The following is an 18,080-nucleotide window of genomic DNA, read 5'->3' as shown; positions in this document are numbered from 1 at the left end:
ACACACGCATAAACACACTTGCATTACACTGGTGTCACTGAGCGGGTTCTGAACATTTGCCTTCTGCCTGATTTGAAGCAGCTTGTTGTGGATTATTCCTGCATTCCTTTTTTTTAGCACTTTACTCTGTGGCCTCATTCTCACTCCAACATAAACAAGTGATTTCATCTTTGAAATTGTGGGAAACTTTGGATTTTTTGGTGCTTATTTGGAACCGGATATACCAGAAAAAAAGGCTCTCGTTTTCTGTCTGGTGCGGCCACCTTCAAGATCTGCTGATTTATCTGCTACGGACGCAATTTAGCAAAAGCAACTGATTCCTCCAGTGCCTCCCCCCCCCCTTAACAGCTCCAGTACGCACATGTGTACGTGTGTGCATGAAAATGTGTGAGACAGTGTATTTCATTAGGGGAAGTGCTATCTGGCTCTTAACCGTGTATTCTTTGTTTTTCATTATTTTCTACCCTATTCAGACAATCAGCACCTTAGATTAAATTGACACAATCTCCTGCCTGTGTGTGATGCTGCACAGACACACACACACACACACACACACAATCACAACAAAAGGGAAAGGGCTGCTCCTTGGGTTGCATAACACCCAGCAGAGAATACAATGGCATCTCCTGCATTCACGCTCACTGTGTCTCGCTCCCTCATCACCATCTTTGCCAGAGGATAAACACTCTGGCTCTCAGAATTTCCACCAAAACCACCAAAGATCTTTATTCTTGCCGTCCTTTGCAGAAAATCTGTTCATACGCTGTATGTGCCCCCCCCCAACCCCCCGCCTTCCCCTGCTCCCACCCTCCCCTGACACTTTAGAAACAAATTGCTTTGTCCTCACGCAGACTTCAGCCAAAGAACATAAGTGTTGACAGCAATGGTCTTTTCAAAAGGAGAGGAGGATTACTGCATGTTTGTATTGAGGTGGATTAAGACTTCGACGCTAATGAAAGGTTCTGGCAGGAGCATTTTTGGAATTGGTCAGCGAGTCTTAAGCCCAGATAATGCGCGTAAGACTAAAATGAAATCACCAAGAGCTGTGGTAGAAACAATAATAATAATAATATCACCAAGGCGGGAGGGGAGAAAAGAGCCAAACAATCAAGAAATGCCTGGAAAACACAATTTTTTAAGCAGAAAACCATCTGTTCCCAGTTCATAATCTGCAGTTGCTTCTGATTAAGATTAAACTGAACTCTGTGGGCTGTTAAAGCAGGAAAGCATCTTTTTTTTTTTATTTCTTTATTTTTTCAAATAAAGATGAGTGATTCGAGCTGTGATTTGGGGAGTTCAGAACAAGGTGAGATGTATGCATATGCGTGTACTCGCTCCGTCTGCAATCACTCAGGGATTAAGATGATTTATGTTGCCCTGGTGTCACTTCAGATTCACAACGTGTGAGGTGATGGAGCCATCGTTCATCTCTCGCACTCTCCCTCCTTGTCTCTCTCGCTGACTGCACAATCCAGTCCTGCACAAGCCAGTTTATGTTCAGATTTTTAATAAAATCCTACCATATGCGTAATTTCACTTGCAGCTTTAAAGACACAATGAGCTTTTAAAGTCTTTGCACACGCGGGGTTATTTTGTCTTGAATTATGAAAATGAAGAATTCAGATCAAAATATTAACTTTCTTTCTTTTTTTTTTGCTCGTCAGTCATGCAGATAACCCCAATCCATAGCCAACCAAACAAGAATTATCATTAGGGTAATGACTTCAAAGACAACGTGTCGGGGGAAAAACAGAACAAGCACTCAGCAATGAAATGTGATAATCCTTTAAAAGTGATTTCATTTCAATAAGGAGAAAGAAGAGCAACCTTCACTTATCAACTCCATCATCTCTTGCGATTAAATTTGCATAACATCGTCCCTGTCCATGTGACTATAGATAATACATTCTTTGTGCACTTAGTAACATACGTTATTGTTGTTAAAACTGAGCATCTACACCAATCAGCTGAAAAAGCGTCAACACCAAAAAATGCAAGAGAGCCAGATGTCTGCTGATCCTGTCAGTGGTTTTATTATTGTAGCTTTAATGTTATGTGCATGTTTCCCACAATCCTGTCTGACAGGAACAGTTTGGCTGCCTCGAGGTGCTCGGGCCTCACGCAGAGATGTGCAGCTGGCTTACGGAGGTCTGGTCACTCATCCTTTCTAACTCCAAACTCCCAAATAATCTTCCCTGTTAAACCTCAGAGCAGGTTGCTTCAGGTGGCACCACTTGAGGCAGTAAATCAGATTTCATTCAGCTCCTTTAGAGCCAGAAAACATTCAAAAACATTTTTTTTGTGTTACAAATGCAGCACAAAATGCAAAATCTGTAAACTGGCTTTTTTGCCCTTTAGAGATTTAGAGGAAAATATGAGTTACGTTTTAGAAAATGCCAAGAAAGGGCAAACAGACTTTGTTCTGTGTGTGCGTGGCAGTCTTGAAATTGGATAACTACCCAAAGAGTAGTCTGAGAACGAGTTCATCATTGCAGCTTCTGTATAACTACATAATGACTGTAACTTGTTTCCCTGCACAGTGTGTGAACCCAATCTGTCACTTCCAGAAGAATTTCAAATCCAAGCACTGCATTGTGTGTGGGTGGCAGGCTAAACAGCTCTCCTCTGCATCCTACGGCCCCTGAGAGGAACACAGTGGCCCAGTGCAACCAGAAACCGCCAAAGATGATTCAAGCAGAGCACGTTTTTCCTTTATACCTCTGAATTTCTCATACGGCGTGCACACCTGCAGATTCTTCCTGCTTATGTACACTGTTTCCTGATACGCCTGAGGTAAGCCTCTTCCCAGTAGCATCCCCCCAAACAACTGCACAAGCAGTGTGTTTTAGGCAATACTGTGTTTAAAAAGGCTGCCAAAAGCTGATCTCAGGGCATTCGCTTAAAAGAGATAAAGAGAGATTTCTACATGTGTTTAAATCCAGTCCGGCACATATGTATTGATGTGTGTCCGTGTGAGTAGGTACATGTGTTTGTGTGGAATGTTTGCGGGCATTGTGAGTGGATTTGCCGGCACATCATCTGGATTAGGATCCTCTGTTTTGTCAGTTTATCGGAGGAGGAGGGGGGGCTGTCTTTTTGTCATCATGTCAGTCTCTGTTGCTTCTCCCCTTATGCCTGATAAAAGTTGAAGAGTTGTTTGTAGCTGAGACAATCTCTAAAGAAAAGGAAAGATAAACTGCCAAAAAAATTCAACTGAAAATATTTTTGCAAGAAATGATAAGGAAGGTGTGTGACTTGTATAGCAGCTCCTTCAATCAGCCCTTTGTACCTCTCCTCACAAGTTTATCAGTTTGTTGTCCACCGTAGTTCAATAGCCTTTGGTAAACTAACTGCCTCAGGGTTGGTTTGAGCTGCAGACAAGATAAATACGATGATTTTAGCCTTCAAGGTAGCCATTAGGATGCAGGTGTGACTGCAAACAAAAAGGCAGGAAACAGACAAAGAATCACAAACTTTGCCACAAGTGCACAAAAACAGGTGTGCCCCCATTGCATTTGTTCAAAGGGTTAATCTTTTGTAAACCCCTGAGGAAAGAAAAACAACTCACCTGGCTGTCCCTCATCAAATCCACACTGCATTTACTGCCATTGTTCGCTTTCAGTGTCGCGTTACTTCGCTCTGATTGTGTCTGCTGATGTGTTTTGGCTCTTGGGTGCTTTTCTATTGTGGTTTAAATGGAAGCTTCTGGCTGCCACTTTGGCTTTTCCTCATCCGTCACAGGAAGTTGTGCTTTTAGGACTGCAGTCATCAGAGCGGTGCATAGCTGAGCTGCTGCTTTGTGAGGTGATTGCACTATTAACAGGCTTGAAAAGACAGCTGCCACGGTGAATAGCACACAAAGAGAGGATAATTCATTTTTACTCCTTGTTTTGTGACCTGGAGGTGGAAAACAAAAATGGGGGGAAAAAAATTGAAAATAACATCTTCGAGGAGAGGCGGGCTCTCGAAGCATGCTTCCTCACCTCTGAAACCAGGTGCTACAAAATGACAAGCAGTCCTGAGGAGGGACTGCGTGCTTCATGATGGAATCAGGCTTCAGTGAAATTTGTCAAGTTATGGTTTCAAGCTGTCGCAGGACTCTCATTATTGGATGAAAATGCATATTTATCCCAGCAGGAGGGTGAAACGGTGCGTGGTTCACCAAACTAATTCCTAAGCTGTCAGTGGAGCCCAGCTCTCTCTGCTCTGGCCTTCTGACAGCCACATTTCATTTCAACTTCAGAATTCTTGCTTTCCAAACTAAAAGTGAATGAAAAGAATACTACTGGGCAATCTGAAAGGAGCAAGAGACAGAGACTAACAAGGCTTCCTTTGTTTGAGTACAAAAAAAGCTAAATGAGTTCTTCCTCTTGCAGGTGCTTCGTGTGGAGGAAGTCAGGACACTGTGACCTGAGACAACAACGAAAAAATATGGAGGCCTTTAACGGCTCAACAGCGCAGCTTCCTGCTCACGAGAGAGAAGCAGGCAAAGTGCTAATATTCGCAGCGCACACTCATTCACACGCGTACGCAGTAACGAACCACAGCAACATCACAAATGCAAGAATAAGTAAAGTGAGCCACCTTTATAAAACATGTATGGTGCTGATGCCCACTGTGATGTGAACTTTTTGCGTCACCAGAGAAACTTGTTTGATGAACTAAATGGACAGGCCGATGTAAGAGGTCTTTGAAAAACACATTAAGTCACTAACAACTCTCTGTGACTATGAGGGATTGTCAAGGGTTAAAGAAATATTCTATTTCTTTCTGAAATAGAAAAAAATATGTACTATTTTCTATACTGTATATATTACATTTCTGCTTGAATTGAGACTTTTCTTCAGTTGTGCACTCTGAGTAACTGTGTCCATGAGTACAGTCCGTCTAAAATTTCAGCTATAAGTAAGGAAGAGGAAAGAAAATAATGAAATTTCTCAGTCAGCAGAGCTCAGGAGGATATTGTCCTTCTGGATGAACCGATGGCGCACATGTATGAGTTCAGCAATATGCCAAGCTATTGGTGAGTACTTGGTGTGTGTCGACGCTTTCTGTGTTTCTCTGTATGAAAAGATGTGTATAGGGATTGTTATGAAAGCCTCCAGCACCGCCAGTGTCAAAGGTTGCAGCATGAGTCGCAATGAGACACTATTCTGCCACGGGCAAGTCGGAGAGTCCCGTCTTCTTGTGTTAACTCTTCATTTCAGTCCTTCCCTACCTTTCTCTGTTCATCCCCTCCGCCTCCACTTCCCCCCTCCCCAACATTTCCTTCCGCCATATGAGACACATTAAACTGTGTCCTCAAAAAGAGAAGGCGAGAGAAGAGAGGGGGTGAGGGAGAGAGCGAAAGGATAATCCCCCTTCCTCCATTGTTACATGCTTTCATCTATTTTTATAAGGCGAAGAGCGGGGGAGCGGAGGGGCGAGAGGAAGGAGGGAAGCAAAAATAAGTTCTGGTAGGCTGCGGTAGTCATGTTGCAACTCCGACACTGTGATGCATCCCTGCTTCAATTCAACGTGCGGGAGAGTGCACACACTGTTATACGGTACATGCATACTTGAACAAACGGGATCATTCCCCCTCCTCCCATCGTAGTTAGTTTTTAAGCACTCATTTAACGCTTGATAACAAACTGTGAGATGCACTTAAAGAAACACTATAGAAGTTTGTGAACCTTGAAACTATGTGCTTCTGACTCGTTTTAAAGTTAAAGACCTTTTGTTATGCACACTCTCAGGCCTGGAACTGCCCTAGAGCGCCCGGGCTGAGATACCGCAGTTTGTAATTTATGGGCTTTTGTTGCCGTCTTTGTCTTCAACAAAGCAAATGATAATATCAGATGACATTTGGATCAGCATAAGCAGTGGTCCTCATGAGGCCCAAATAAATCAAATAATCAGATATTTTCTGATAAGAGAGGCCTCTATCTAATTTCTTTAGATCCTTATGTTGTATTAGCTTGGTCTGTGGGCTATTGTATCCAGGTCAATCCTCACACTTAATCCTCAAAATATATGTTCAATCTAATAATAGCAGCACAACAATAATAACCGCAAGCACCAGTTCGATGTCAACGGCTTCAAAATTATCATTAGCTGAAGGGAACAGTCCTTTGTCTGCATCATCGTGTGTGTGGATGGCAGACAGCTGGTATGAGGTTAACTTTTCTAAAGCTAAAAAACAATTTGTTACATTACTGTAAGTGCACTGAAAGCCTCCGAACAAGTGTTAATTAGTCTAAAACCAAAGATGGAACCAAAATGTTCAAAACATCTGCCAAGCCGAATCTACTGATAATAGTGCACTTAAAAAAAGTGCTGATGGCTGGTAAGCTAGTCATAAAAAAACACTTTCGCTTTAAAGGTAGAGGAGTAACTATTCCTGCTAACAAACCGACCGGTTTGCACCTGTGCAGCAAGCCCATTGAAAAAAATTCAAATTTTTGATTCATTGTCATTACTTGGTATACAGCACTTTCATTCTTATTCATATCCTACGAACATTTTATCTGCTACATCCCATTTGCAGATCGCTCCCTCTGTCTTGCAAATCCGGTGTGTGATGTGCCATCATTTTCAAATCTCACAGTCTTTGCATGTTGGAGATTAAAGAGAATATCATCTGTGAAGTTTTTCCTTATGAGTGTGACACAACCCGATATCAAAATCAGTTAGGGTTTGAAAACTCTGGTAGTCAGGCCCCAGCACAAGCTTTTCCCAGTAATCGAGTGTCGGCTGCTGTGGTTTAAGTTGTGTCCCTATGAAAGACAACCAATAAATACAGCTGTCAAGTCATGATGCTTCCTCGTCTCTTCAGTTTATCATCATATTCGGCTGATGCTGTACTGACGGACTTTGCTTTTTAATATCTGTAAAACAACATAATAAAATTGTTTATCATAGATGTTTCATTTTAAAATTCGATCTTGGCCAGATCTATTACCTCCTTCTCCAGGAGCTTTCAGCTTGCTGCAGTAGCTCTTGATCCAGAGAGTACACGGCAGCTATTTTGCCATTATTTTTTTCTGTGCATTCTCAGACAAAATCACAAATATACATTGCTGTATTTTTCACAGCGTATCTAAAGATTCTGTTCTGCCTCTCCTTTACATCCGGTACAAGACACCAAGACTGTCACACGGAAAACACACACATCATCGTCGTGCACCGCAGCAAACAGGCATTTTTTTGTCTGTGTTTTGACAGTTGTACAGCATTTAGCTTCGTTTGAGTCATCAAACCAGCCCGATTAAAGACAAACATCATGTCACATGCCTAAATAATGCAACCTAATTGCTATCAATTAGTGGTGGAAGCCGACACTGCTGGCAGTGTGAGGAGTTTCTTGACAAAATGCTTTCCCAGAAGGAATGCCAGTCTAAAGCCTGCTGGAAATGGGGCACACAAGCTGTTGTGGGGAAACACAGACAAGGTGCAACAAAACAAAGAAAAGTTAGAGATTTCTATGTCGTGTATTCATTACATGTGCATTTTGTGGAATTTTTGATTACTTTAACCGAGAGTCAAAGCTGTGGTTAGAAATGTCAGAGGTGAAGCTGCTGGCCAGCTGGAGGTCACATATGTAATCTGTAGAATAAAAGCTGAACAAGACAGAACACTTGCACAGGCGGAAAAATGTACATACTTTACTATTCTGTACCCTAAAGGTCAGAAAGAAGGTCATTGCTTACATTCACAGTGCAAATCTCTCCCACACGAGAATCTCGCCAATTCTGGCAAACTTGCTCTTAAATTCAAATTATATTTGTGTACATTGGCCTGCAAGCTGGTTAGATCTGCTTCCCAGCTGGTTCAGTTCTGTTTGCTTCTTTGCTTTCTGGGAAAGTTCTCTAATCATACAAATGTTCTGTGTTTAACAACCGGGCGGAGAATTCCTTCTGTGCAAGTTTTCAGATGTGAAGAGAAAAAAAGTGCTCCAGCAGAGTTATTATGCGTGGATTGGTGCGTGCGTGCGTGCGTGCGTGCGTGCGTGCACCTTAACTGTGAGATATGAGGAGGGTGTAGTGAGAGACAGCGTTTGCACACAAAGTATAGTATGTTTGGCAAACGCATGAATGAATGCATGAGCGGCCCCAGCTTGCCATCGGCCTGCAGAATGTGTGACACCTGAATGTGTTTTGTTTTTTTTCTGAATGCTGTTTGTGTTTTTATTTTTATTTTTCAACATATTCCCCAAAGTGAGAAAAATAAAAAAGAAGTCCATCATTCTTTGTTTCTTGGTGTGCCTCTCAGTTATGCTCATAGTGTGAATCGCCATGGAGAATCATATGCACATACATATACACACTTGTCCTGTGCTGAGGGAGTCTTTGGATGCTCGGCCCGCATTCAGCATACAAATAAATAAATAAACCATTGCAGACTGCAAGTAAGATTATTGGCATTCCTTCCAGCAAGACCTTCCTGTGCAATAGACCTCACACTGGGAGAGACACAGCACCCACTGTTTCCCAGCACTGCACACCTGATGTTTCAACATGCTCCAGCAAACGTGATTCCCCCACTCCTCACAACTTACTCACCTCATCACGATCGCGCACAGAATCCTAACTGGATTTGGTGGCAAAAGAGAGGAAAGTTAATGAGGGAAGGATGACCAGGAGGAGTCGGGGGGAGGAGAGGAGGGAAAATAAGCTGAAGACAAAGTGGCTGAGAGGAAGGTAGGGGGACAGAAAGGAAGGGTGGGAGGCTTTGGCTGAGTGCCTCACGAGGTGTTTAATTGTCTTCATTGTAGACCGTCACACCAGTTCTCCCCCTCAGACACTACAGCATACCACAGCTAAAGAGTGATGATATCATGGGGGAGGTGTGGAGTGAGAAAAAAAAATATGCAAAGGTGCTTTGCATATTAACTGCAGCCGAGGAAAGATATTGTGTTTTTTTTATATCTTATATATATATATAACAAATGCGTGAGCCATTTGGAGACACGCCAAATTGGTAGTCACCGCTTCGTTGCACCTAAAAAGGCACACAATGTACATGGCGGCGTGTATATGACTGTAGGCCCTCATTGAAAATACAGTCATGTCTCTGCAGTGCCATGAAAAAAGCACTCTGCTCTCTTTCGGTCTCTTGCACAAGTGCTGGCTCGCGCTTTAGCAACTGTGCTTCCAGACTGCAAAAGACGTGTAGAAATGCAACCGACAACCATCTCTGAGGCGAAAAAGCGACACACGCATTCCCTCTGAAGCAATGTGTCCGCTTTGCTTGAGCAGGGCTGTTATTGCAATATACTTAATTACATTTGTTGCCTGTCTTTGTGGAGGAATGTCGCATATTCTATACACAGAGTCTCAAGTGCATTGAAAAAGGCTGAAATGTTCCCCTCAAACCAGTAGTTTGCCAGCCACTGTGGTTGTGTAATGTTTTTGTGTCTATCAGTGCTTGTAAGCCACCTTGACAGCTTTTGTGATCTCTGTCAGATGTGTCTTAAAGAGACAGGCGCTTAAACAGAGCATTTCAGACAGAAGGTGACAAGCAGTGCAGAAGCTTTGCGGTTTGAGAAAAATAAAGCTTTTTATAACATTTATGTGTGTAGACCTCTTAGGAGCTTTGATGCTGTAAATGAGCATAAAATGCCATCCATGCAGGGAAAAAACTTTAGGAAAGAATGATTCTGCATTGTGCTTTTTGCGACTCCTTTCTGCCTCTGTCTCATGAAGAGCTGATGTAAATATGTGCAATATGATGCTAAAAGTACCAAAATAATATAATAACTTGAGGCCTGCCATTGCCTGGTTTAGAAAACATATTTTTCAAAAGTATTTTCATGGTAATGAGTAGCAGCACAACATCCGTGTTCAAGAGAGAGGCTTTATTAGCTGACTTTAAAGGGCTGGTTCATTCAAACTGGAGCAAAAGAAAGTACCCCTAAATGGCTACAAAATATGGTAAAAAATTAATACATGTTTTTAAAAAACATGAAAATACACATATAAATCATCTTTTCAACCACTCAGAGTGGTTTATTTATTGTTGCAGCTTGATTATTTTCAGATGTTACGAGCTAAATGTATTTTATCATCATAGGGACTTGTGTTGGAATGGCTGAAAATGTTTTTTAAAAATCTCAACCCCCCCCACACACACACACACAATCTGTAGTTTGTTACCAATACAGCTTAGAAGACCAGATATTTTGAAAGATGCATGGGGCAGAAATAGGCGCTCAACACTCTCCCCACATAATCTGTAAGTTCTCAGGCTTCATTCTGTGAACGTGGTGTGTTATGAGGTTAAGATTGCACTAACGGGGCTTCACAGCACCCATGTGAGGAGACGGAGAGGAAGATGAGCCTGTGGATGTGACAGTGGGGTATGATTTGAATACCTGCCTACTCTGGATGAGCAGTGATCAATCACTTCTGTGTCAGCCGCCACTCCCTGCTGGCAACTTCTCCACGCATGTAACTTCCATCCCCCATTCATTCCTTCTGTTTCTCGTTCTCCATTCTCTCCTTTTTCTATCAATTTTCTCTCTCTCTCCTGGTGGCTTTCCCACCTCCCATCCTTTGCCAGTGTCTTTCCAACGCTTCCCCTCTTCTTATATCCCCCTCAGTGATTTCTCTCACATCTTCTCGCCAGGTTCTCTTGTTCATTCTATCTCTCTTGCTGTCGCCTTGCCTGAGGATATCACAAATGAGGGGTAAGGGGACAGATGGAAATCAAAGCGAGACAAGACAGCACGACTGAAGGCACACGAGAGAAACACAAACTCATCTGCAAAATGCAAAACCTCTCAGACCTTTTTCATCTGTCCTTTCACTTCTGTCCATCTTAACATTGAAGTGATTTTATTCGTAACTGCACACATGTACTGCAGCCTTCGGGAAGATGAAGAGCAGGGAAATCGCCTTCCGCTGGATGATTTTCATTTAAATTTTTTCAATACAGTGCTCTCCATCAGGTGGTGGTGGACACACAGCACACACCAGTACAGACGCACATCCCTCCATCAACTTTAGGGAAATCAGACCGAAGACCAGCGTTGCTGCCGCACCCTGCTCTTGAAATATGAATGGTTTTAATTAAACAAACTCGCTTTGCCATCTGGCCCTACTATCGGGCTCGCCTAATGAACAGACTTGCACACAAGCGCGCGCACACACGTGCACATTATTAACCAGACTAAGCAGCATTCAAACGGGTAAAGCTTTCGAAACGGCGAAAAAACAAAAACAAAGTGGTGATCGAGTGAGATGCTGTGAGGCGCTGGAAAATGCTTCAGTGTCTCGTTGTTGGTAAATGAAGAGAATGAAAGTTGGCAAGAGATCATTTGTTTTCATACGACTGAGCATGTGTGCTTCTGCCTGTCATGTATGGTTGTTTTAAGAGTGCATTCCAGTGCGAGTTTCCTTTGGGCTTCGCGAGTTTGTCAGTAAAAGCTCAGACAGTATCTGTCCTCGACGACTGCCTGACTGATAACTGCTGTGATGTTCTACTTGTCTGTCCTACTCTACTGAACTGGCTAGCCAGCACTAAATGATGATGTTAGTAATCCAACTGTGGTACCCCAAGTTTTCTCAGCAGGGGAAACAGAAGAGAGAGAGGGAGAGAGACTGGGCTGTGTGTGTGTGCTGGAAGGGGGGGTGAGAGATTGTCTGGCAGCCAAAGCAGAAAAGAAACGTGTGAGGCATGCTAACGTTAGCAGCCGGTAGGACGTGCTATTACTCTCTGAGAGGCTACAATAAATTTGCACTGTTCATCTGTCTTAGCAGCCTGCATAAACAACATCAGGCGTCAGCCTCTGTGAGATGCTCTCTGTGATGTAGAGGAAAATAAAAAGATGAGTAAACTTGTGTATACCATCCTGTCTGCTGGAGATCATCAGGAGTCACAAATAAGTCCTGCAATATGGAGGAGAAAATGGCATTTTTCAGAAAAACTTTTCAACCGGAAAATTCCAGTGTGGATATTTGTATCCACACGGGATACCTCAGCATTGCTTATAGCCACTGGCGGCCCAGAATACACTGTCATTTCAACTCATGTTTGAATACAAGTATTTGAAGCTAAAGCGGAAGGTTACAGTGATATATTTGCATTTTTCTGTGAGGAAAAAACCCCTCCTCAATATAATGATGCATGCCACAGATCAAATACGATAGATCCTCGGCAGCGTGACCTACGGCAGCCGTCACAGCACACGGCATATCTGCACTGATGTGCTGAGAAATTATATTACATCTTCGGCGCCGGGAGCTGCTCAGATTCATGCACGCATCTCGCATGGAAACGCTTCACACGCCTCAGACACCTCACTCATCATAAAAGAGCAGTATGGAAGCGTGTTATTTTGAGGTGTGCTTGAACTAACTCAGTTAAAATTGAAAAATCCACTGCCCCCACCCCCCCCCCCCCGGCGATGTTGAGATCAATAATGGAGCATAAACCTCTGACCTGCCGATAACGCCTTACATCTGGAAAGCTCTTTGACATCCGTAACACCCTAATCGAGTGTTTGACTCCAAACACTCAGCGTTTATGAATATCTGATGAGCGCCAGGGTGAGCTTATGAATAAGTGAGGGGACCAGCTGTGCATCCAAAAGATCAAGACTTTATGAAACATACCATAGCTGAGCAATATGTGAAGGTGAAAACAACACAAGAACGACGTTGAAATGTATGTATTTAGCCTTTTCCTGCCATGTAGTCTTCGATTGTTTCGTGACTCTACTGAAACAAAGACTATTATTTATCTCTGCAGTGTGGAATAAATCAAGAACATGTTCCAGAGGTCACCCCAACACTCCCTGCTTCGAATCAGCTCTCGAAGAATCTTTATTCTATTTACTTATTTTAGTTTTTGACACTTTTTTTGGAATGAAGTTGCCCAGCAGGAAACAGTAGTTTGAAACTTGACCTTGATGGAGTAGAAGGAAAGCAGACGCTGTCCCTCAGCACATCGGTGCAGAGGTGGAAAGAAAGAAAGGAGGGACGAAGAGCAAGAAGCAGAGTGAAAACACAGACTGCATATGTGTTTGTCCCTAAGAGAGAGAGTGGGGGTTCAGCTGGGGTTCAGCTGGGAATCCGTGCGCACTGTCTTAGCATCGATTGAGGAGAAGCAAGTCGGAGCAGGCAAAAGGGACATTTGCCTTTGTTTCTGTCTCACCCTGACACAAAGCAACAGCAATCAGCCATAATGAATCAATCACACGGAGAGAAAAAATAATCTTCAAAGTTTTCATCCTGACACCTCTAGTTGCAAAGTTGGGTGTCAATTAACACCTGACAATTGTCAACAATCGTTGACTTACTGACTGAATGAGTATATTACTCATATCTCATATCAAACCAGCACACATGTTTTTCACCGTCTTTCCCCATCCTCACTGCCTACACAGGCGAGATGTAAAACAGACCTGCACCTTAAATCACCCTTGCATAACACGCCTAAATGTCTGCAGCTACAAGTCGCTAATGACGCCCACGTTAGCACTGAGCACTGCAGCAAGCCATCTGCTAACTTTTGTTCTCCCTCTGTCCTCATCGCTGCTTAATTTTCCAAAGGGGCTTCATACAGAGCAAATGTAGCGCTGATGGTGTCTCTGTGAACTCTGGCTGCAGCACAGGAGGGAGTGCTAATGACTATAGTTAGCTTCCCTCGTGAGGCTGAAGCAGTTTGCCAATATTTGCCCTAACCTTAGATGACTGCATTTACAATAGCTATTTATCTGATACGCAGTGACCGAGGATATAGTTGTGAGCAAGCAGGGAATCATCGTTTTTCTCAAGGACACCCAGGATCTAGGCCGTGTTCAGCCAGACTGTGAGGCCGCCCTAAGTCCAGATCATATCACCTCATAACCACAGAGTACAAACTGTAAGAACTGCAAGATTTCGAGGCTGATTCAAAAACAGCGTGGTGAACAAAAGAAGCCAATATTCACATCCACTCCCCTGACTTCCAATCTCACTTGGACTGCTGCCTTTCCATCTACCACCACACACACTTACTCACAGAGCAGTTCAGCTGATCTCACTAAAGATAGCGAGCAGCAGCGGAGCTTGTTGTTTCTCTTAGATGGAGCCTGATTCATGAATTGACCTTGGCTCTGTTCTCCAATAAATCTCCTCTAAAGCTTCAGAGTACTTTTCACTTGCACCCCTAGAAGCTGTGGAATTACTGCAGCCATATACTGTATGCACGTTGAACTAAGCCTATAACTGACTGGTATTATAATACAATATTGCCCACAGTGTTTTGGATAAGAGTAAGCTACTGCTAATAGGACTCTGGTTTATGATACATGAGCTTTCTGGATATACAATATGCTATTTTTAGTCTTATTTGTGTCCTTATTTCTGCTATTTTAATTCTGAAAGTGGATTTGACTGACAGACTGATCAAGCTTCTAAGCAAACTACATTGTGAGTGACTGTCTCTGTTTAGTCACTTAAAAGAGAGAGCATGTTGAAATGTGCCTTTTCATTTTAAACTAAATTTTTGCCTGTAGATGACACCTATCATGTGACAAAATGAGATTTTTACTATCCAGAAGGTAGCCCTATCATCTCACATCAAAGCGTTTCAAATCCCTTTTAATCTGCATTAAGGCCAAAGTTTGAGAAAGTTCACCGCGGACACCTGTGTAACGGCCCGTTTCATGTGCCCATCTGGCTACTTTGCCTGACTTCCCATTTACTGTTTAGGGTCATTGTAAACTCAAAACTACACATTAACTCACTCGGATATCCCTTCACAGTAAAGGCGTCTCTTTTATCAAGGCTTCATCTTGGTCTATAGTGGATTGGTGATATTGACCACACTGATCTGACATTAAAGATATCACATCTTCATCCTGCAAGAGAGGGTGTGAATCTTTAAGCCATTTGAATATCCTTATCCTGAGCTGCAGTGGCGAAGCCTCTGCACTTAGGCTTAGCACTCTCAAGACAGCTACTCCTTGTTAAGCATCGCCTCAGACTCCAAGACTATGAAAGGGTCCATTACCCTCATCTCTCACTGAACACCCACATACACACACACATACACACACACATTATATTTTGGTTGCTCTGGCTTTGAGAAGGTTCTGCAAGAGAAGATACAGTACTTTACCAAGAGATTGCTCTTACAACAGGCTCTTTTTCCAATGCTCCCACTCACTCTCTCTCGAGGCTGCAGTCGTTTTACATTACAACCTACAGAACATCAGTTCTGTCTCCCAATTGGAGCAAATTGAACTCCTTCATAAGGGCCGCAAGCCAAACAGGAATTGCAAATCAGTACAGCAGTTGTCTGCATAGCATCTAAACAATTCAGAGTGAGTATTAACCTCTTTCAAAGACGTCGCTTTCATTTTCTCAAAGAGTAAGATGTAGATATCTTATGGAAAAGCTACCCTACAAGTCAAAAGAAATTCAACGAGAAGTGTAAATTCTCCAAAACACCAGTAAGCTAAAAGGATAAAGCCATGTGAGGAGTGCTCATCTAAAAGAATTTGTCTGTAACATAGCTCCTTTGATCAGACAAGCCTGATGTTTCTGAGACATAACCATATGTGTTAAAAAGAATCCCCAGACCAGGTCTTCACATAATCCAGGAATGGGCTTTAGCTCTAACAAAAGCAGCTGCTACATCAGCAGCCAAAGCACAAAAAGGGGAAATCTGTGTCTGTTTGTGGGCCTGTCTACCATCGGACGTCCTACGTGAGGTCACTATAGGCAGTATGTGCATGTATCTTAACGGTTTCTTAATCTCCTTTCAGTGTTTGCCCCTACCATTTTCCATGTGCTCTGCCTCACCGACACTGCCATCCGGCGTTGTCCTCTCGTAGCTGTCCTCAGGCAGGGGAAGGGCGCCCAGCCGGGGGCCCGATGAACTCTTGCTGCTGGGTGTCTCCGACTCATCCAGGCCGCTGTCGTAGCAGCTCTGCAGCGATCCCTGCTGGTGAGGGTCCTGGGGCTGGCTCACCACTGAGAAGGTCACTCGGCGAAACGGCTACAAGAGAAACCAAACGGCCGGGGGTCACTATAAAAGGGACTGTTTTAATTTTCTTTTATTGTTTAGATGTGAGCTTGGAAGTTGGGTCCGCTGGAATTGAGAAGTAAGGTTCGGGTCAGGATGATTGGGAAATAAGTCAGGAAAAAAGAGGGGCAAAGGTGAGGAGCCGTAGATTTCAAGAGCAGAACTAATGCTACAAACAGGTACCTTAAACAATCTAGCTGTCCCAAAACTAAAAATCCACATCCTTTTTCTATCACAGTAAGACTAATCTCTCAAGATCCAGGCCTTTTTTTCACGTTAAATCTGTCAAATACGATGAACTTGTAAACAAGATCCTGGGGGAAGCTGTACAAAAGGAGATCTGAAAACCAACCAAGCAAGCGAGCTAAACTTGTGTGAGGAACACAACCAAAGAGGGTAGAATGCAACAGCTTTGTTTACTTGTTTATTTGCCCATTAAAAGGAGGACAAGGTGAACAAGCGTCTAACTCCCCAGGAGGTCTGATTTGACCCCAGAGAGGGAAGCCACAAAAGACAAGGACGAGCGCACACCTACTCCACAGCATGTGACCACACAAAAGGTTTTGTTCGATGAGCTGTGGGTTCAGGCCTTCAACATGCGTGGCCTGCTTGAACACATTACCGAGTGGTGTCCTGTGTAAAGCCGTAACAGAGCATGTCATTAAAGTCAAGGCCTGTTTCACTTCCTCTCTATATCTCTCAATTCCTGTCTGAACATTGTACAAAGGTAATGGCAGAGAGGAATGATAGAGGGAGAATGAGCATGAGGCGAGGAATGAAAGATCAGGCTTGGTCATTACCGGAATAAATGGCATAACAAATTGTTACTGCCATTCATTAATTAGATACAAACACTGTCGGAGCTTGCCTCTGTTGCTGCACACGCTCTCACACCTTGCCGGACTTTATCACTTTCTCACGAGCTCCGCTTTCATCCCTCCTCCTGCCTCTGTCCTCCCCGTTTCCTTGATCCATCATGAGGATATTATTCGGGGCTGAGGCCCATTACTCAAAAACACCCCCCCCCCATTTGTTCCTCAATTGTCTCACCTGATGAAGTTAAATCGGTTACCCACAGTGATCACTAACTGCACTTTGAATGGATGCATGATGGATAAGTCATCTTGCCCTATTGTCGGATCTTAGAGGCATCATTTTCAGTTCTTCCCCTGCTGGCAGTTATTTGGCGAGTGTTAATCTACAGTTTTTGGAAAAGAGCAACTAGCGAAGCTTAAAAATAGATGTAAGGAATGCTCTCAACAGGTGTTGACAGGTCACCTTAGTATGGTAGAAATTTGTGTTATTTCAGCATCCCGAGACACTTACTGTATAGTAAGCACTCAGCCAGGCTTATCATGTGAAAGATTTTCTTTTTGATAATACATTTTCCACCAGCTTCTTGGAAAGATGGGGTTCCTTTTGCTGTGTGTGTGTGTGTAAATTAGCATTTATTTATATATTTCCGCCCGGTCCTGTTTCTCTCGCTGGCTGGCTAACACAGCAAGCTTGGCAATAAATCATGTTTCCCTGTAATTACAATCAACACTCAACAAATGAATTAGTATAAATATTCATGCAAATTTCACTTGGATAGTCAAACATTTGTTGCATAATTAAAACGGGGGCCAGAAGGAAAACTGTTCTAGAATAAGTGTAATGACACTCGAAGAGATGTTAAGATATTAAACCAGGTTTGTTTTTGTTTGTTTGGCTTCACTCTTTTTTTTCCCAGTTCAAAAAGTCTCACAGCTTGTGCAAGGGGGAAGAAATAGGGCTCTGTCTGGATCAGATTCAGCGTAGTGCCATGCTCCTTAGATAACACTATTTTCTAATGACACAAATTAAACAACTGCCGCCGAATGAATTACTGGCCAGTTGCAAAGAAGAGAGACTGTGGAGCTAGAGCACATTGGGGGAAAGTTGAGTTTGGGAGAGAGAAAAGGAGCTGACAAGAGGGGAAATACAAACAGTTAAATGAGCAAATAGTTTTTATTCACCTAAATTTCCCTTTATTTGCAAAGCAGTGACAGCAAGAAAGGGAGACAAAATAAAAAAAAGCTCATTTGTTTGCAGATCACAAATGG

At 43.0% G+C, this 18,080-nt stretch overlaps 1 protein-coding gene across 3 annotated transcripts in view; it reads right to left on the bottom strand.

Moving 5' to 3' along the window:
• pcdh7b (protocadherin 7b) overlaps positions 1–18,080 on the bottom strand; it is a 104,381-nt gene that overhangs the window by 40,128 nt on the left and 46,173 nt on the right. For 2 of the 3 annotated variants that reach the window (XM_072376435.1, XM_072376436.1), the window contains exon 2: positions 15,750–15,969. The exons of the other annotated variant lie outside the window; for it this stretch is intronic. In XM_072376435.1, the coding sequence (XP_072232536.1) occupies positions 15,750–15,969 (220 nt within the window). The remainder of the gene's footprint in view (positions 1–15,749; positions 15,970–18,080) is intronic. 3 annotated transcript variants of the gene reach the window in all.

The sequence above is a fragment of the Leuresthes tenuis genome, unplaced genomic scaffold (assembly GCF_036924035.1).
Source record: "Leuresthes tenuis unplaced genomic scaffold, fLeuTen1.0.hap1 SCAF_22, whole genome shotgun sequence".
NCBI classification, from domain to species: Eukaryota; Metazoa; Chordata; class Actinopteri; order Atheriniformes; family Atherinopsidae; genus Leuresthes; species Leuresthes tenuis.
This window is presented reverse-complemented; position numbering and strand designations above follow the sequence as displayed.